Source organism: Callithrix jacchus, chromosome 5, assembly GCF_049354715.1.
Source record: "Callithrix jacchus isolate 240 chromosome 5, calJac240_pri, whole genome shotgun sequence".
Classification (NCBI taxonomy): Eukaryota; Metazoa; Chordata; class Mammalia; order Primates; family Cebidae; genus Callithrix; species Callithrix jacchus.
In genome coordinates, this window is record NC_133506.1 from 59579797 (window position 1) to 59599697 (window position 19901).

At 52.7% G+C, this 19901-nt stretch overlaps 1 protein-coding gene across 2 annotated transcripts; it reads right to left on the reverse strand.

The window, feature by feature from the left end:
- Positions 1–6965: 6965 nt before the first annotated feature.
- On the reverse strand, positions 6966–12885 carry LOC144582520 (uncharacterized). Of its 2 annotated transcripts, XM_078372199.1 has the most exons (4): positions 11947–12885; positions 10561–10645; positions 9032–9105; positions 6966–7105 (listed from the first exon to the last, which is right to left on the reverse strand). In XM_078372199.1, exons 1-4 carry the CDS (start codon positions 12106–12108, stop codon positions 7097–7099), a joined length of 330 nt encoding a protein of 109 aa, XP_078228325.1. In that variant the 5' UTR covers positions 12109–12885; the 3' UTR covers positions 6966–7096. The 2 variants fall into 2 exon arrangements, with proteins under 2 accessions (XP_078228325.1, XP_078228324.1); XM_078372198.1 differs by lacking the exon at positions 6966–7105 and having other exon boundaries at positions 8744–9105.
- Between the last annotated feature and the right edge of the window lie 7016 nt (positions 12886–19901).

Below are 19901 nucleotides of genomic sequence, written 5' to 3' on the forward strand. Positions count from 1 at the left end.
CTGGGTCAGAGGATCTCTGTGTTTTCCTTCTTTCTTTTTTTGAGACAGGGTCTTGCTCTGTCACCCAGGTTGGGGTGCAGTGGCACTAGCATGGCTCTGGAACTCTGAGCCCCTCCCAGACTCTACCTCTGCTCTCCTGAGACTGTCCTGAGCCGGTCTCATTGGAGGTGGGGTGGGATGATGGGAAGGATGGGGATACTGAGGGCAGTGGGGATGGGGGAGACGGTGGGTGCTGAGCTCAGGACCCCGGGGGGCCAGCTGGAGGTGTCGGGCCCTCCTGGCCACAAAAGCAGCATCCCCACATGCCTTTCCTTCCTCCCAGACCCACCTCACCTACATCCACTGCAACACCAGGGCCTGAGCCAGGGGTGCTCCCCGGTCGGTACCCCCAGCCCTCAGGGCTCAGAAAGGCCCTTTGCTCTCTCTGTGGGCTGGGCATTGTTCCAGCCAACTGTGAGCTTGTGAGAGCATCGTTCTGTGGAAATGATTTCCATTTTCAGAAATAAACTGGCCTTTTCAAATGAACCAGTGAGGCCTTTTGGGTGTAGAGAGGAGAGGCCAGGGAGGGAGAGAGCCGTGCACAGCTGTCGGGTGGAATGGTAGTAGGGGCCTGGCAGCAAGGCTGAGGACAGAGCGCATCTTCTGTCTGGGGTGCTGGGGTGAGGCGGGGATGGTGCCAGTCCGTGTGCATCTGAGCATTTTGTGGGCCTGTGTGTGGAGGTCTTATAGGGACCTGGAGGAGAAGCAGCCCTACATTTATGCGTGGCTGAGCCCAAAGACATTGTACCCCCATGGTAGGGGCCAGGGAGAAGCGCCAGGACCCTGAGACAGCCTACGCAGCATTCAAGCAGAGCTGTGCCGGCTTTACTGTTACTGCCACTTCATACAGGTGCGGCAGCTGCCCTCTGCCTATCCCTTATTGTGCACTATGACTTGGTCTCCACACACGCATGCAGACATGTTGCAGATGGAGTCACACAGAATCACAAGCGTGCATGTTGGCTGTCTCATCTCTGGCCAGGCAGGCCCTGCTAGGAGGGGTGGACTCTGTCCTGCTCCCTCTCCCTGCATCAGCTCTCCAAGATGAGCCTCAGCAGTGGCTGTGCCCCTGCAGGGTAAGTGCTCCCAAGAGGCCTAGGCCATCAAGACCAGTGAGAGGGCCAGGTGCGGTGGCTCACACTTGTAGTCCCAGCACTTTGGGGGACCAAGGTTGGCAGATTGATTGAGCCCAGGAGTTCGAGACCAGTCTAGGCAACATGGTGAAACTGCATCTCTACAAAAAAATACAAAAGGCCGGGTGTGGTGGCTCACGCCTATAATCACAGCACTCTGGGAAGCTGAGGTGGGCAGATCTCCTGAGGTCAGGAGTTCAAGACCAGCCTTGCCAACATGGTGAAATCCCGTCTCTACTAAAAATACAAAAGTTAGCTGGGCGTGGTGGCAGGCGCCTGTAATCCCAGCTACTCAGGAGGCTGAGGCAGAGGTTGCAGTGAGCCGAGATCACACCACTACACTCCAGCCTGGGTGCCAGAGCAAGACTGTCTCAAAAAAAACCCCCCAACACCCACAAAAAAACAAAGATTAGCTGGGTATGGTGGCGCATGCCTATAGTCCCAGCTACGTGGGAGGCTGAGGTGGGAGAATCGCTTGAGCCCAGGAGGTCAAGGCTGCAGTGAACCGAGATCACGCACTGTACCCAGCTGGGCGACAGAGTGGGACCCTGTTGTAAGAAAAACCCCAAAAAAACAGAGAGGCTCAGGCCTGGCTTCCTCTAGGTAGGGAGTTGGGCAGCTTAGCTCTCTCCAAAGAGACAAGAAGTTCAGGGCCAGTTTCCCTCAGCGTGGGAGGTGGATTCTCCAAGGAAGCCAAGAGAAAACACACTTTATTTGTAAAACTGGGAAGGGGCCATTTCTTGTTTAGATTCAGGGTTTTCCACCAAGCCACGGGCACCCGCTGCGTCTCTCTTCCCCTCCAGTCAGCACTGAACTGTCCCTGGGGGAGGTCATGGCTTGGGGTTCTAGTCAGTCCCTGACCCCTCTGTGCAGACAGGGCCACAGTCATGGGCACCTTAGCTGAGGGCAGCAGACTGGGTCCTTCTCAGCTACCACCCATACCTGACCCTCAGGCCCTGAGTCATTTGCGGGCTGCACAGATACCTGCCTGGGAGGACTGCAGTGAGCAAACGGAACAATTCCTGCTCTCACAGGGCTGGCCCTTTGGTGGGGGAGGCAGATGGTGGATGAAATGGTGCAGGGCACTGTAGGGCAGGAGGAGGGGGAGCTCTGGGGGCAGCAGGAGGCCACCGGGCCTTGCTGAGAAGGCTACTCTTGTGCTAAAACCCAGATTGGGTGGGGGGGGACAAGGCCCCTGGGGGAAAGAGGGCCCTTGGGGCCAGGTCCTAAGGCCAGAGGTTCTGGAGGTGACAGCTGGGGGAGCAGAGGCCTGAGCAGGTTGGGAAGAGGCCATTGCAGTGGTCCTGCCCTAGGGGCCTGCGGAGCTGGGAAGCTGGAGGTCAGGATGGCGTGTGGGTCCAGCTGCTGTGGCAGCTCTGCCCTGACCACGGCCTTTGGCAGCAGGGGCTTGCAGGGCTCCTGGGCTGTGGCTCCAAGGCCTCCCTCTCATCTCTGAGCCTCCTCTGCTGAAGCTGTGCCTGCACTACCCACATGCCTCCTGCTGCCCCAGGCACGTGTAGGCAGCAGACTCGAGAAGGCTGGTACAAAGCTCCCGTCGTGACTGAAACATGCAGACAGGAAGGAGGGCGACTGCTCCCTAGGGCCCAGGCCTGTCTCCTTGTGGGGCTGGGAGGGTTGTTTAAATCAATTACCAAAGCACTTGCAGCCTCCTGCTCACCCACAAAGGCCCCAATCCAAGTACAGGAGGGCGGCCCCCAGGACAATGTTTCCCAGTGGGGACTGCTCCCTGTTCTTCTTGCCCTGGCCAGTCCAAGACCCTAATAACCAGGAATAGGCCGGGAAAGGGCCCCACCCTGTGCTCAGGAGCCTCCAGGTGCTCTCTCGAAGCTCAATCCCAGAGGGCTTCACTGAGGAGGTGTCACTGTGCCTGTCCTTGGGGGCGTGTTCATGGGTGATCTCAGTGTGGCTAGAAATGTAGGAGAGGGCTGGAGGGGGTCTCATCCTGTCCTCAGGGCTGGGAGCAGCCGCGGCCTCCTGGAGATCGTGGGCAGGGTGGACAGGCAGGTGCAAGCACCTTTGAGTCTCCGAGGGAGGGGTTACTCAGGCATGTCAGTGCATGTGGACACACATCTGGGTGGGCGGGAGTGTCTGTCTGTCCTGTGACACCCTTCACTGGTGCCTGCAGCGGCAGAGCTCCCTGAGCTCCCAAAGAGGGCCCAGGAATGTCAGAGACCTGATGGGAATGACCATATGTATGGCTTTCTGTCAGGCCCTGAATTCTTGCTGAAGTATCCTTCAGTCGGAAAGGCTGATCCATGCCCAAATCTGGAGGCTTTTGATGCACCGTTGGCTCCTGGCCTGGAGACGACACTGCAGGCTGGCAGTCCATGTCCCTCCACAGGGGCTCATGCCCACATGGCTGGTTTTGAGGTGGTCTTGAGGTTGTCATGGCAGCTGGGGGTAAGGGCCTGGGGGGCTGCAGCTCTGGGATGCTCCAGGGGCCAGACCTGGTGACCTTGGACCAGGCTCTCCATTGTGGGCATATGAGGAGGGGTGGGAAGGTTGGAGGAGAAAGGCTGGGTGAGGCAGGCTCCTGCCTTCTGGATCCCACACCTTGGGGACTTCCATACAGGGGAGAACAGACCCAGGCTGGCAGCTAGTATAGTTGGAATGATGGGTCCCGTTGGGGGTGAGGTAGCTTCTGGCCTTGCCCATTCCCTTCCCCTTCTAACCTGCCTGGAACCAATCCTGAGCTCATAGGATGGATGGTGCCCTGAGCCTGTGGCAGAAGCTTCAGCTACCCCTGAGGACTGGCTGATTCCAATACTGTGACACACACACACACACCAGCTCACAGATTCCAGCACACGGACCTTAGCATACATGTACACACAAGTACACAGATCCCGCACACACACACCTGCCTCCCACACATGGCCACATGGTGGCACTTCGTTTTTGCATGACCGTGTCCAGATCAAATCCGGGTCATGTACTGCTCCGTCCTGCCCACGGCTGTGGCTTGTGGATGGGGTGGAGGGCTCTCAGATCAAATCTGGGTCATGCACTGCTCTGTCATGCCAGCAGCTGTGGCTTGTGGGTCAGCAGGGGCTCTCTTGGGCTGGTTGATGAGAGACTAGAACTGGGCTGGGGAAGGCTGGGTAGCAGCGTGGAGAGGGTTCAGGGTGGGGCTCATGCTAGAGGTCGGGGCAGTGGCCAGGGCAAGGCCAGAGCCCCATAGCCACACGCTCGCTGCCCTGATCTTTGCGGCACCGGTGCATACATGCATGTTCATAACAGCCAGCCCCCACGTCACTCGTACACATTCCGTCTCATTCGCTCGTGCAAGGCTAACATCGTGATACCTGCACACGTCCATGCCCATGACTCCATGCACTTTTGTGCCCTATTTGAGCCTTCACAAGCTGGCTGCACACACTCCTGCTCACACATCCGTGGATATGCCCTGAGGCTCTCTCTTAAGGTTCAGAGCCAGGGGGCACCTCTCATTTAAGAGAGCCTGTTCCTGATCCTGTCCGTTGCTTGAGGCGCCTTGAGAGGGTCACTGGGTGAGCATCAGGGAGGAGCCAACAGCCACAGGGCTGGAAAGGCACCATCCACCACCCACCCCTTTCTGTGGCCAGTGAGCAGGGATCCTGCTGTGGTGAAATCTCAGGTGTGCTGTGGTATGGGGGATGCCACAGGTGAATCTGTGCAACTGTGAGGACCCTGCAGAAGAGCTTTGCTGGGCGGGATATCGGGGGCAGTGCTGGAATGTGGCATCTGGCCATTGCATGTTGTATCCTCCGTCTCTGAATCCCCATCCTCTGCACAGAGCTGGACATTTTGATGCAGCAGGCAGGACTGCAGTGGAGACACCCTCAGCTCTGGGGACCCTGCCATGGGCCCTCCTGCTGATTGGCTGGCCTGGTTCCCATCTCCACTTCTTTGCTCCCAGCACCTCTGCTGGTACATGTAACAGACACTGATGTGCCCCAATGCATGCCAGGCCCTGGGCTCAGTGCTGGGGGCCCAGACTGGGCTGGGACCTGGGAGGGGCTAGGGTGGCACCTCTGTCCAGGGCTTATGGATGGGACCCTCTTGCTACTACCCTGGCAGCAGCCGGGGGGGTGCCCAGCCGAGGACTTTTTCAAAGTCTTGAGGTTGTCATAGTGACTGCACCCTTGCCGAAGTTGGGTGGTTCCAGGCTGGGGCTGGGAAACAGGCATGCCTTGGTGTTGGTGAGTGTGGCACAGCTGTGCAGGGGTGCAGGTGAGGTGTAAGGTGGCATATGTGGCCTTGTCAGGTCTCAGTTTTCCTTGCCTGTGACCTCAGCCTGTATCTAGCTCCAAAATGTGGTCTGCAGAGGGTTAGGGCAGGAGCTGGCTCTGTCCGGCCTGTGGGTCCTCCAGCAGATGCGTCTGTAATGAGTCCAGTCATGCAGGCTCCATGGTCACCATAGCATTGGTACCCAAGGGGGTAGACAGAGATTTGAATCTAGGACTGGGCAGCTTCCTCACCTTCCACCCCCACAACTGTGGCCTCAGTCATCAATGGACAAGGCCAAGCCAGCCAGGCCTCAGTCATCAACAGATGAGGCCAGGTCAGTAAAGGATGCTGGGCCATGCCCTGAGCCAGGTCCTGTGGTCTTCAGGCTGCCACCCTGAGCTGGGGATGGGGGAAGGGGGCATGGGGCCTATGCCAACACCTCAGTGGTGCTTGCAGCTGTGGTGCTAACAATTCTAACACCATGCTATTGTCTTTTGGGCTTCTGGAATTTTGAGCCAATTTGGGCTCACTGGGTGATGCTGCCCCTCATCTGGCCAAGCCTGAGGGAGTAGGGATTCCATTCTGAGCTGGGCATGGTGTGGGCCACGTCATCATCCATCTTGTGTTTATGGGTTGATTTATAAGCACATGGCAGTCTTGGAAGAGTGGTGACAGTGTTTAGCTTAGTGGCTTTGATGCAGAAGCCAAAAGCATAGTCTGGGCCAGACCTAGGAAGCCGGGGCTCCGGGCTGGGCAAAGGCACCGTATAACAGGCTGGGTGGAGATCAAGGGGAGCCAGGGCTCAGGCTGGGGGTCCCTTGACAGGCGGTGAGGGTCTGCAAGGGCTGCGGCATGAGGATCTTCATGGCTCCAGTCTTGGAGGAGAACAAAGCCCAGACAAGCCTGGGGACGGGACAGGGGAGGTGGACAGAGGTGTGGGAGGCCAGCCACGGCTACTTCACAGGAGTCTTGGGGATGCCAGCTTGGCTCCAGGCCTCGGCTTGATGGTTGCCTTCTGCCAGGGTCAGGTCCCACTTCTTGTGCCCAGAGCCCTCTCCAAGCCCTTCATCATGGCCCCTCTCTGCCTTCCCCTGGACTCCAGGCCGGCTGGGCAGCACTGTGTCTGCGGTGTGCATCTTCTGAGCTTCGTCTCCAGCCCTGGATTGTGGGAAGAAAGTTGCCCAGGTGCCATGGCAGGAGACTGAAAGCAAAATCTGTCCCGGCATAATAACTAACTGATTACTTAGTTATAGCAATGATACCACATAGATATTAGATTCAATCACATAATCAATTGTATTATCAATCTTATTACATCACTATTGTCTATTAATCTTTAGTATCAGAAGTAGGAACATCTTAGTCTTATAGTATAGACATAATTGGGTGAATTATAATTCAGAACTGAAGGGACACTGTGAGAGGTGACCAGGAGGTGAGAGTAAATGCCTTGTGGTAGCGCCTGCATCTGGGGAGATGCCTGTTACTCAACAGGCCATGAGGGGGAGTTTCCCTCTCACTGCTGAGTTCAGAAAAAACTCTGCTCTGCGGGCTCTTGAGGAAGGTCTGACACTGGCCAGGCCAGCCCACAGACATCCAGGGGCTTAAACCCTCTCCGTGGTGCTGTGCTCCGATGGTCACCATCCTTGTCCACCTTCATGTTCCACTTTCCCACCCGATGCTCCCTTGTAAATTCATAGAAGCTGTGAGAAGTAAGAATAGAGGAATCCTAAAAGCCTTTGATCTTTCTGATAAGTGCATAGAAAGATACTGAGGTATGTGCCTCTCTGCCTTGCAGTGGCTGCCTGAGAGGGAGGGGTCCTCTGTACTCTGCCTACATGACCCTGTACCATACCCACGTGGCCCCCTGAACTGTGCCCACGTGGCCCCGCATATTGTAAGAATGTGATTTGCTTGACACCTACCAATCATGTCAGATGGGTCACTCTCCGGCCCTGCCCCCTGCCTTGTATACAATAAATATCCAGGCATTCGGGGCCACTGCTGGACTCCACCCTTTGGTGGCAGTGGTCCCCCAAGCCCGGCTGAGTTTCTTCTCTTATCTCTGTGTCTTGTTTCTTTCCTGCAATCTGTCATCTCCGCACACAAAAGAACACCCACTAGGCCCTGCAGCACTGGACCCTGGGGTTCGTCTTTCCTGGGCCTCTCCCTGAAGCCTGAGGAACCACCCTCTGCTGGGGAAGACTGAGTGTCCCTGCCCAGTCTGGGTGGGGGATTCATAGCCTGGGGCAGACCCCGCCCATCACATGTATGGCAAGTCATGGCCTTGCTCCAGAAGATGTGGCAGCCAGGTGGGGACACTGTGAGCACAGGACTTGGTATCCATCTTGGCTGTGCCCTCTTAGGAACCTCAGCCTGGTCCCTCTGCAGGAAGGGTGACCAACAGTCTGGGTTTGCCTGGGACTGTCCAGGTTTTAGTGCTGAATGTCCCACATCCCAGAAAGACTATTGGTCCTGAACACACTGCTTATCAGTAGGGTCTACCTGGGAGGAATACACGAGGGTGCTCCCTCCAGGAGAAGCTGTGCTGGGCATGGGCCACCCCGATGTGGGAGGGGCCGGGCCTGGGCTGGGCCAGAAGACAGCCAGATTCCTCCAGCATGGCCGGGCTCCATCCTGCCTCCCCTCCTTCCATCTCTACTCTGCTGACTCCTGGGAGCTCAGCCTTCTTCTGGTCTATCTCTGGTTCTGTGTGCCTCCTCTGTGCCAGATGCTGACAGCTAAAAACACATCTGTGTTTCGTTTTGTCTCCACAATGACCCAGGGCAATACTACCGTCATCTCATTTAGCAGATGAGAACAGGAGACTCTGATGGAGTTTCCCTGGAGTGTGCTTGCTAACCTAGAGCAACGGGACACTCCGCTTCCTCATGGAGCTTCCCGGAGCCTGTGGCTTCCTCTCCAGGGGCTCTCGTAGTGTCGAGTATGAGGAGCTCATGCTCTCACCAGGGACACCTTGTACCTGCTGCTTGTCACCTGGGGGATGTTTCCTGCCTGCAGAGATGCCATCCACGTCTGGCTGCTCAGGGGGAGATGAGTGGGGCCCTGCTCACTCGGGACAAAGGAGGCTGAGGAGGAGCTCTAGGCCCCTCTTGCCCACCCACTTGAGTGTACCCCAAAGGCACATGGGGCCCCTGGGGTGCTGCCTGTGGCTGGGCCAGAGACGGTACCACTGCACAAGCTGTGCTCATGGCATGTGGCCAGGGGCCTGTTGCAGTGAACCTGGGTAAAGAGCCTGTGGACCTGTGTGTCAAGGAGGTCACTGTGGCCTGGACAGTCTCCTGAGGGAGCAGACCAGCAAGAGGCCAGGAGGTCTGGGATTGGCTTTTTTCTTGCTGTGTGGCCCAGGGAGAGTTACTCAACCGCTCTGAGCCCCTATTTCCTCACCTGTCAAAGGGGGATCATAACTTTTCTGCCTTGGTGTTTGAAGAGGTTTGGGGTGAAAAAACACAGGCTGAGGGCTTGGCTGCAGCTTGCGCCTGTTGGCCAGTGTGCAGTGCGAAGGGGCCCCATCTGAGGTCCCCCCTGCCCATGCTGCTCTGGACCTGGTCTGAGGTTTCAGCCTTGGGCCAGGGCAACTCAGGTGGGTGCTCGGAGGGAACACTGACCTCAAGTCGGGAGTCAGTAGGACAGGAGGCTGGTGAGGGGCAGGCAGCCAGCTGCAGGTCACAGGCCAGGAGAACTGCGGGGGAGGTGGAGAGAGAGAGAGAGATTGATTCTCAGCCTGGGCAAAACATTGGCAGGGCAGCAGGCCAGCTCTGGCTCTGCCATGGAGGGAAGCACATTGAAGCCCTGCTGTTCTGGGAGGCCCCCTGGACTGCTCTGCTGAGCCACACAAAAGCCACGGTTTTCCCTCGATCAGGCAGACAAACGGGGCCCTTCCTCCGGTTCCCGGCTGAGCCAGGTTCTGTGTTTTGCAGACTAGCCCTGCCCCCCAGTGGCCAGTTCCTAGAACTGCTGCAGAGGAAAAGGGACCGTTCTGTAGGGTCGGGGTGGGGGCTGGCGTGGTTTCCTGTAACCCTGCCCACGACCCTCCGCCCCTTCCCAAATAGGCTGGGTGCACCAGGGGGCCCCAGTGCTGAGCGTCGGGCTTGCTCGGCACTCATTTTCGAGTGGGTATGGGAACAGGCAGGCACTGTCTCTGTGTGGTTTGAATATCTGTCCCCTCCAAAACTCGAAACTAGTCCCCAATGTGGCACTATTGGGGGGGGGGGCTTTAAGAGGTGATTGGGTCACAAGAGCTCTGCCCTCATGAATGGATTAACTTATTTATGGATTAATGGGTTATCATAGGAGTGGGGTTGGCAGCTTTATAAGAGAGAGACCTGAGCCAGCATGGTCAGCCCCTCACCACGTGCCACCCTGCACTGCCCTGGGAACTTGCAGGGGATTCCCCCCAGCAGAAAGCCTCACCAGATGTGACCCATTGACCTTGGAATTCCCAGCCCCCAGAACTCTAAGAAATATATTTTGTTACTTTAAATTACCCAGTTTCAGACACATAGATATAGTTTGTTTCTTTTAAATCACCCAGTTTCTGTTATAAGCAACAGTAAACACTAAAACAAGGGCCGAGCCAGCCCCTGCCCACAAGGAGCTCCATTCTGATGCTGAGAGACCCAAACGCACACCTGTGATCTTTGTCATGCTAGAGACTTGTTTTGTGTTGGCCCCAACCTCAGCTTGCCAGCAATTTGTGAAAGAACCAAGTCAATTTTACATAGCAAATTAAACTCAGGGTAAATGTGTGTACATGGATTTCAATAGTAGGTAAATATTCTTAATGGTGAAAAGTAAAACTTCTGTTAAAACTCTTGTGTGCTGTTCTTGCCACTGAGTTTAAACAACAAGAAAAACAAGTCTGTGTGCTAATGGTGTAAAGAGCGCTTCTGTCTAGACTACCCCGGACTGCGGCCGAATCCCTGGGGAGCTTCAGGAGCTCACTGGAGCTGGCTCCACCCCATGCCCAGGCTCTGACATGCTTAGTCTGGGTTGGGGCCTGGGCACCAACACTGTCTTAGTTTTGTGTTGCTGTGAAGAAATACCTGAGGCTGGATAATTTGGCTTTCTTTTTCCTGGGTGAGGAGCTAGGATAGAGGCTGGGTCACTGTAAAGGAAAGAGGTTTGTTTGACTCACGGTTCTGCAGGCTGTACAGGAAGCATGGTGCCAGCATCTGCTTCTGAGAAAGCCTCCGGGAGCTTTCACTCATGGCAGAAGGTGTCTCATGGTGAGAGCAGAGGTGAGAGAGAGGGGACATGACAGGCTTTATTAAAAAAATAACCAGCTCTTGTGGGAACTAATACAGCAAGAACTCACTTATCACCAAGAGGAGGGCAGAACACATTTATTCAGGGTCCTTCCCAGTGACCCAGACACCTTCCACCAGGGCCCACCTCCAACATTGGGGATCAGATTTCAACATGAGGTTTGGACACACATCCAAACTATAGCAGGTATTTCTGAAGAACTCCCAGGTGTTTCAAACCTGGGCTGAAGCCACGTATTGACGCTGTTTTTGACACGGCTGGAGACCTGAACTTTCTATACCACGGAGCCTCCCTGTCAGCGTTCTCAACTCTTAGGGTTAGCAACTCCTTTAAGAATCTGATAGGCTGGGCGCGGTGGCTCAAGCCTGTAATCCCAGCACTTTGGGAGGCCGAGGCGAGTGGATCACGAGGTCGAGAGATCGAGACCATCCTGGCCAACATGGTGAAACCCCGTCTCTACTAAAAATACAAAAATTAGCTGGGCGTGGTGGCGTGCGCCTGTAGTCCCAGATACCCAGGAGGCTGAGGCAGGAGAATTGTTTGAACCTGGGAGGCAGAGGTTGCAGTGAGTCGAGATTGTGCCACTGCACTCCAGCTTGGTGCCTGGTGACAGAGTGAGACTCTGTCTCAAAAAAAAAAAAAAAAAAAGAATCTGATGAAGGCTTGGGGCCCTCTCCTCAGGCAAAAGCACAAAAAGCCTCATTCTGTTTTGGGGGATTCACTAATACCTGAAGCACCTCTACCTCCCCTTCCCCACAGATTTTTGCAATTTCATATTAGATCACATTGTTAGTGAATGACAGTTGTGACTCCTCTATTTGATCCCCTGCCCTCAAATGTCCACATATTTTTTAGTTAATTATCACCCTTATTTGGGGATTTGTGAGAATTTATGAAGTTCTGAAATCACAAGCCTCCTTGCAGTCAAGACCACGTGTTCTGGGGCCATGCTGCTGGCGATCCTGGCTCCCCATATGCTCTGGCAAATCGGCTTCCCTCTTGGTGCCTCACTTTCCTTATCTGTGGGGTGGGGTGATGACAGTCCCACCTCCTCAGGGCATAGTGAGAATTGATAAGCTCTCTGTGGGATGAGCTGAATGAATGCTGTGTTCATCTCTACCATTCACTGTGAGCACGGCCAGAGCCTTGAGCCCAGGGAAGGTGGATGGAGAGGGCAGGGGGTATGAGGGCAGGGGGCACAAGGAGTGGGGTTGGTAGCCACCTATGATTTACCTGCCCAGAGCCACACCCTTACCTCATCTGGGAAGAAACCCTTCCCAGCCAAACTCTGGCCACTTCTTGTGGCTCCCACCACCTGGCCTTGGTGGCTGGTCTGTGGCAGGCCCCTCTCCTGCTGCTGGACAGCGTTGGCTGTGGCTTGTCCTGGCAGCCCCTGGACAGGCATCAGGGGTTCCATGGTGGGCCTTGAGGATCCTGTCAACGCAGCCACAGGGCAGGGTTGGGCTGTCTTCAAGGACCCCACACCTGGCTTCAGGGCAGATCCCCTCTCACCCCACAGGGTGCATTTTGGGTGAAATGACCAACAGTCTCCTTACACAGCAGAGGCGGGCAGGGACAGCCACGGGACTGGGTGTGTTTGACTCCACCCAAGTCTGGCCTCTCCTCTGGGAGCCCCCACGTCCCTTTATTGGAGTCCTGACTGCTGTGGCATTTGGCCTCACGTGGGCTTGCTCCTTGCTGTGGTCAAGCTCCTGGGAAACAGGTTCTGAGGCAGAATTTTGAGCAGGAAGGTAGTGGGGAGCCCCTCAGGACCATCCACTTTCCACGACGTAAGTCTTTGTTTTCTCAACAACTGTCTGGAGCTCTAATTGGTGTACAATAAGCTGCGTGTGCGCTCGTGAATCCACTACCACCACAGTCCGGGCGCTGGGCATCCGACACTTCCTGTCTTTGCTGTGTCTCCCCCAGCTCCAAACACTGCTTTTATAGAAATGAAATCGGACCACAGGTACTTGCCCTTTGGCCCTTTTCACTCAGCAGGAAAGGCATGCTGATAATTCACATATCAACAGCTCATTCCTTGGAGGAAACAGACTATTCCAGTAAAGACTTTGTAAACCGCGAGGGTGCAGCCTCTGGTGTAAAATGAAGGTGCTTTCTGGAGAGTGACGGGAAGGCTCAGGTTTCACAGCAAAAGTGATCCGTTTCCGGGCTCCTAGTCAGGTCTGCCGATAAAAAACTGAAACTTAGTTCTGATTGGTTGGTGCTGTTGAGCTGTGATTGGTTGGTGCTGTTGAGCTCTGATTGGTTGATATGGTTGGGCCCTGATTGGTCGGTTCAGGTGACCTCCCGAAGTCCTGCACATTAAAAAGGCAGGGTGTTCAGGGAAGTCGGGGTGTGGGTGTAACCCCCAAGCCCGCAAATGGCTGCTTGGCTTTAGTTTACTTTTTGTTTTATGAGGCAGAGTCTCACTCTGTCGCCAGGCTGGAGTGCGGCGAGATCTCGGCTCACTGCAACCTTTGCCTCCCGGGTTCCAGGGATTCTCCTGCCTCAGCGTCCTGAGTAGCAGGAACCACAGGCGCCACCGCCACACCCGGATGAGCTTTGTGTTTTTAGCAGAGATGGGGATTCACGTGTTGGCCAGGCTGGTATTGAACTCCTGACCTCAGGTGATCCACTTGCTTTGGCCTCCCAAAGTGCTGGGATTACACGTGTGAGCCACCGCGCCCAGCCTGTTTCACTTTGAACATTTTACTTACTTTATTTTTTTATTTTTAGAGTCAGGGTCTCACTCTGTGGCCCAGGTAGAGCTCAGTGGTGCAGTCATCTTTCACTGCAGTCTTGACCTCTTGGGCTCAAGTGATTCTCCTACCTCGGCCTCTCAAAGTGTCGGGATTACAGGTGTGAGCCACTGCACCCAGCCTGTCCATTATTAAACTAAAAATAAAATCCTAAGCCCGCTACCAACTGAACAAATCCTTCTTGGCCAAAGGGACCCTAGAAAACCTTAGAAACTGAATTGTGGGCCATGATGGGAAGGGACACATCTCATCATACACCTCAAGCATTAATGTTAAAATATTCGTAAGACTAACAAAACCAGCTCTTTGTGACAATTAGACATCAAGTTATAAATAGGACCTAAGACTGCCAGACAAGGGTAAGTTACACACCCCTATGGATTCATAGGCTTATGTCTTAACTCAAAATGTTCCTTTCTGCTGAGTCCAAATTTTTAGATAAAACTTTACTCCTTTAACCAATTGCAAATCAAATAATCTCGGAATCCATCTGTAACCTCTATGCCGCTGCTTCAAGATATCCCGCCTTTTTGGACCAAACCAATGTCTGTCTTCCATGTATCCATTTATGTCTTTGCCTGCGACTCCTGCCTCTCTGAAGTGTATGAAAACAAAGTGTGTTCCGACTGCCATAGGCACTTACTTGCTCAGGACCTCTGGAAACTGCATTCTCCAGGCCATGGTCACTCATATTCTGAGTCATAGTAACTCAGAATAAACCTCTTTAAAGGATTTTACAGAGTCTGTTTTTTTCCATTAATATTGCTGAGTTTTGAGAGTTCCTGATACATTCTGGATACAAGTCCTTTACTAAATATGTGATTTGCAAAAATTTTCTTACAGCCTTGTGCTTATCTTTTCATTTTCTTAGCAGTGTCTTTTGAAGAGCAGAAGTTCTTAATTTTGATGAAACCACTTATTTATTTGATAGATTAGGTTTTTGATAATCTATCTAATAATGCTTTGCCTGATCTGAGTTTACAAAGGTTTTCTCCTATGTCCTCTTATGGAAGTTTTAGAATTTTAGGTTTTACATTTAAGTTTATGATCCATATTGACAATATTTTTATATAGTACAAGGTATGGATCAAAGTTTATATTTTTGCATATGGATACCCAACTGTTTTACCATCATTTATTGAAAACAAAACTAGCCTTTGTCTATTGAATTGCCTTTGCACCTTTGTTGAAAATCAATTGCTCATATCTGTGGGTTTATTTCTGGTCTCTCTAATTTGTTCTATTGATCTGTCTGTCTTGATGCAAATACCACACTGTCTTTTTTAAAAAAATGATATTTCTTTTTTTTTTTTTTTTTTTTTTGAGATGGAGTCTTACTCTGTCACCAGGCTGGAGTGCAGTGGCATGATCTCAGCTCACTGCAATCTCTGCCTCCTGGGTTCAAGTGATTCTCCTGGCTCAGCCTCCCAAGTAGCTGGGACTACAGGCCTGTGCCACCACACCCGGTTAATTCTGTACTTTTAGTAGAGACACAGTTTCTCCATGTTGGTCAGGCTGGTCTTGAACTCCTGACCTCAGCCTCCCAAAGTACTGGGATTACAGAAGTGAACCACCGTGCCAGGCCAATATTTCTTTTCTTTCTTTCTTTCTTTCTTTTTTTTCTGAGACAGAGTCTTGCTCTGTTGCCCAGGCTGGAGTGCAGTGGTGTGATCTCGGCTCACTGCAACTTCCGCCTCCCGGGTTCAAGCAATTCTCCTTCCTCAGCCTCCCAAGTAGCTTGGATTATAGGTGCCTGCCACTGTGCCTGGCTAATTTTTGTATTTTTAGTAGAGATGGGGTTTCACTATGTTGGTCAGGCTGGTCTCGAACTCCTGGGAGGCCTGCCTCAGCCTCCCAAAGTTTTGGGATTTCAAGCATGAGCCACTGCACCCAGCCTTCTTTCCTTTTTCCTTTTTTTTTTGACAGCATTTCCCTTCATCACCCAGCCTGGAGTGTAGTAGTGCAATCTCATCTCACTGCAACCTCTGCCCCCCAGGTTCAAGTGATTCTTGTGCCTCAGCCTCCGGAGTAGCTGGGATTATAGGTGTGTGCCACCATGCCCAGCTAACTTTTTTTTTGTATTTTTGGTAGTGATAATATTTTACCATGTTGGTCAGGCTGGTCTTAAACTCCTGATATCAACTGATCCACCCACCTCAGCCTCCCAAAGTGTTGGGATTACAGGTGTGAGCCACCATGCCTGGGTCAAATACTATACTCTATTGATTACTATAGCTTTATACTATGTTTTGAGGTCATATGTGAGTCCTCCACCTTTGTTTTTCAAAGTTGTTTAGGTGATTCTAGTTTCTTTGGAAAATTTTATGCAAATTTTAGGATCAGATTGTTAATTTCCACAAAAAAGCCTCTTGCCATTTTAATTGCATTAAATCTATAGATCAGTTTGGGTAGAATTGACATATTGAGTCTTCTCATCCATGAACACAACCTAATTCTTATTTACATCTTCTTTAATTTTTCTCAGCAGTTTTACAGTTTTTAATGTACAGATATTGCACAGCTTCTGTCAGTTTTATTTCTAGGTATTTCATATTTTTTGATGCTATTATAAATAGCATTATTATCATTATTTTGTGAGATGGAGTCTCGCTCTGTTGTCAAGGCTGGAGTGCAGTGGCACAATCTTGGCTCACTACAACCTCTGCCCCCCAGGTTCAAGCAATTCGCTGCCTCAGCCTTCCATGTAGCTGGGATTACAGGCACTCACCACCACGTCTGGCTAATTTTTGTATTTTTAGTAGAGACAGGGTTTCACCATCTTGACCAGGCTGGTCTTGAACTCCTGACCTCGTGATCTACCCGCCTCAGCCTCTGGAAGTGCTGGGATTACAGGCGTGAGCCATGGTGCCCAGCCTAATAGCGTTATTTTTAAAAACTTTCATTTGATTATTTGTTTCTTGGATATAGAAATCCCATAGATTTTTGTGTATTAATTTTGTATCCTGAAACTTTGCTGAAGTTGCTTATTAGTTCTAGTAGCGTTTTTGTAGCTTGTACCCACCTTTCTACACAGAGAACCATGTCGTGAATTAGGCAATTTTCCTTTCTGATCTGGACACCTTTTATTTTTTCTTGCCTTGTTGATTTGATTAGAGTGTTCAGTACAGTGTGGAGTAGAAGCGAGCATCCTCGCCTCAGTCTTGCTCTGAGGGGCAACGTCCACCTGTTGCCATGATGTATGGATTATGATCTAACTTGGGTTTTTAATATCTGGCTGAGGCATTCTTCCTATTCCTAGTTTGCTGAGAGACTTTATGAGGAGTGAATGTTAGATTTTGTCAAATGCCTTTACTGCATTGATTATGATAATCATGAATTTTCCGTTCTTCATCTGTTAATATGATGAATCACATTGATTTTGTTAAACTATCCTTGCATTCTGGAAGAAACCCTGCTTGGCGATATTATAGTATTCTTTTTATATATTGTTGGATTTTGATTTACTAGAATTTTTAAAATAATTTTTGCATCTATGTTCATGAGGGAAATTGGTCTGTAACTTTCTTGTGGTGCTTTTGGTTCAGAGGAGAGCTGGCCTCAGCAAATGAGTTGGGAGACAGTTCCTCTTCTTCAGTTTTCTCAAAGAGTTCTATAAAATGGGCATTCTTTTCTTTTTGGATACAGAGTCTTGCTCTGTTGCCCAGGCAGGAGTGGAGTTGGACACATCAGGGCTCACTGCAGTCTCAACCTCCCAGCAAAGTGATCTTCCCATCTCAGCCTTCTGAGTAGCTGGGACCAGAAGTGTGTGCTACCACATCTTGCTAATTTTTAATTTTTAGTAGAGACGAGGTCTAACCATGTTGCCCAGGCTGGTCTTGAAGCCTCCGCACTCCAGGGATGACACCTCCACTCAGATCACATGGAAACGTCGGGTCCCCAAAGCCCCTCTGGCTGTCCCCAAAATCCACTCCTGGAGCCCTTTGTGCTCTGTTGGCCTCTGCGTGGTCCTGGCCTGTCTGGCCACCCCTGGGCTCCTTCCTGGTGTGTCACACCTCCCTCACTACTGTCCCTCCTGGCTCCAGGCACCTGCCCAGACACCTCTCCATTGGCTCCTCTCACATTTGAGACACACGGCACAACCATGGGTGCTTCCACTGGGAAGCAGCTGAGGCCTCAGGTGGCCTCCTTGGGGCCCATATTAGTTTGAGACACTTGAGGCCTGTTAAGTTCCATCCCACAGACCCCTCTGAGCCTCCTCCATCACCACACATGTGGGAAGATCCAGGCCAGTGGGGCCCAGCCAAGCTGGGGATGGGGAGCATCCCAGGGAGCTGGGGACTCTTGGAGGCCAAAGGTTGGAGAGGGTGGAGGCTGCTCAGCCAGAGCCAGAGCAGCCCCTTGGGTGGGACCATTGCAGAAAATGGATAGTCATTCAAACCGTGCTTGCTTGTCGAACTGCAAAGGAGTTTTGTCCAGAGGAATGAAGTAGGTGACTGTTTTGTAGATATTGGCCTGTTCTATGTGATCTCAGCACCCTGGATTGTCGGTGGTGGTTTAGGTCCTCCTTGAAACTGGACTCGGACTCTCAAGAAGGTGCTTCACTCATTAGTGTTGTGTCTCCTAAAAGAGATGTCGGAGTCTCAACCTCCAGCACCTGTGAGTGTGACTTTGTTTGAAAGTAGGGTCTTTGCAGACTTAATTAGTCAATTTGGGGGCATGGTGGACCAGGGTGGCCTTATAAGAAAAGAGACGTTTGGACACGGACACAGAAGATGCAGGGAGAGTGCTGTGTGGAGACAGAACGGTGGAGGCTGGAGGGATGCATCTGTAAGCCAGGGAGCATCAGGGTTCCAGCAACTGCCAGAAGCTGGAGGAGGCGAAGGAGGGTCATCCCTGGAGTCTTCCGACAGAGTGCAGCCCTGTCAACACCTGCCTCCAGACTTCCGGCCTCCAGAACTAGAGAGAGTGAGTTTCTGTTGTTCAGGCCAGCCCGTCTGTGGTCCCTTAGTATGGCAGCCCCAGGAGACCCATGCAGTGTGTGTGGAAGGAGCGGCCCAAACAGAGGAAACCACAGGCAGAAGCCTGAAGACCACAGGCATGCATGTCCCGGGAGTGGGGAAGAGGCGCTGGGGCACGTCTGAGAGTGGGGAAGGAGGCGCTGGGGCACCGAGAGCCTTTGAACTGTTTTCCTAAAGGAAGGGGGAGGCTTTTTTTTTTTTTTTAAACCCCTAATTCTGGAAAAGGTTAAAGCACACTTTTCTCAAGACAGAATTATGACCCTCATGCCAGAGGTTTTATTTAACTTATGTTGGTTTTAAACCCTCGGCCTGAGAACAGAGAACAGAGTGAGCGTGGCAGAGGCATGCCCTCTTCTGGGGATACCAGTGGGGGCCTCTGGGCCTCCTGGCAGGGGTCACTTGGGAAGAACAAGAGGTTGTGTCAAAGGCCGTGCCGGATGTTGAAGTGGAATTTGGTGGGTTTGTCCTGGACCATTGTTCGGCCACAAGGGCAATGGAAAAGGCCACTGTCAGTCCTGGCTTCAGGCGTATGTGTGTGTATGTGTGTGTGGCAGCAGGACCTGGAGTACTGGCCGTGTGGGGGTGGACACACCCAGCATAGGTGCCCTCTAGGGGTGGGTGCACCCAGTGTGGGTGCCCTCCAGGGGTGGGCGTGCCCAGCATGGGTGCCCTCTAGGGGTGGACGCGCCCAGCGTGGGTGCCCTGCAGTATTGCCCTGAGAAGCAGATACGGGCCATGGTGGCCACACTGGCACTGTGCTGCTCTGTTTAGCTGGGCATGCACTCTGGGCTGGGCAGGAAGTAAGATGAGGACAGCTGCTGGGCTGTGGACAGTTGTTCACAGGGCTGCATGCCTTGCAGGTGGGCCTGGAGGGGCTGGGCAGCCCTTAATGGAGGGCTGAAATTGCACGCTGAGCCCAGGTTTGGGGTCCTGGTGGGGGTCACATCTGCCCTGTCCCAGGCTTGTCCTGGCCCCTCTCATATCCTGTAGAGATCCCCCGCTCTCACTGTCCACCCTCGTGGCCCTCTGGGCTATGTTTGCATCTTGGGTTCCTGGGACTTGAGCTTGGGTCTTGGTCCACAGCTGCTTTGGAAAGGGCCCTCAGCTGCTTGCTTCAGCAGACCCGACCCGACCCCCAGGCAGCTCAGGGAGGGACTGGATACTTGGTTATTTATGTATTTGTATCTTTACTTATTTTTAAATCAAAGCACAGCAAACACATGTGGGTCCATGTGGGTATGGCCCTGTGGACCCTCACAGTGAGCCCTGGGCACGCAGAACTCGGCCATGGTGCACCCCATGAGGTTTTAACAGGGTCTTGGGGGACCCTGGTGCTCCCTGAAGTTCCAAGATCAGTGCCCGGGGTCTCCAGACTGCATCTCCCTCCTCCCACCCATCTCATGTGCCAGAGGGTGGCAGCTTCTGCTCATGTTTGCCCACCTGGACCCCATTCAGAGGTTTTTACCAGA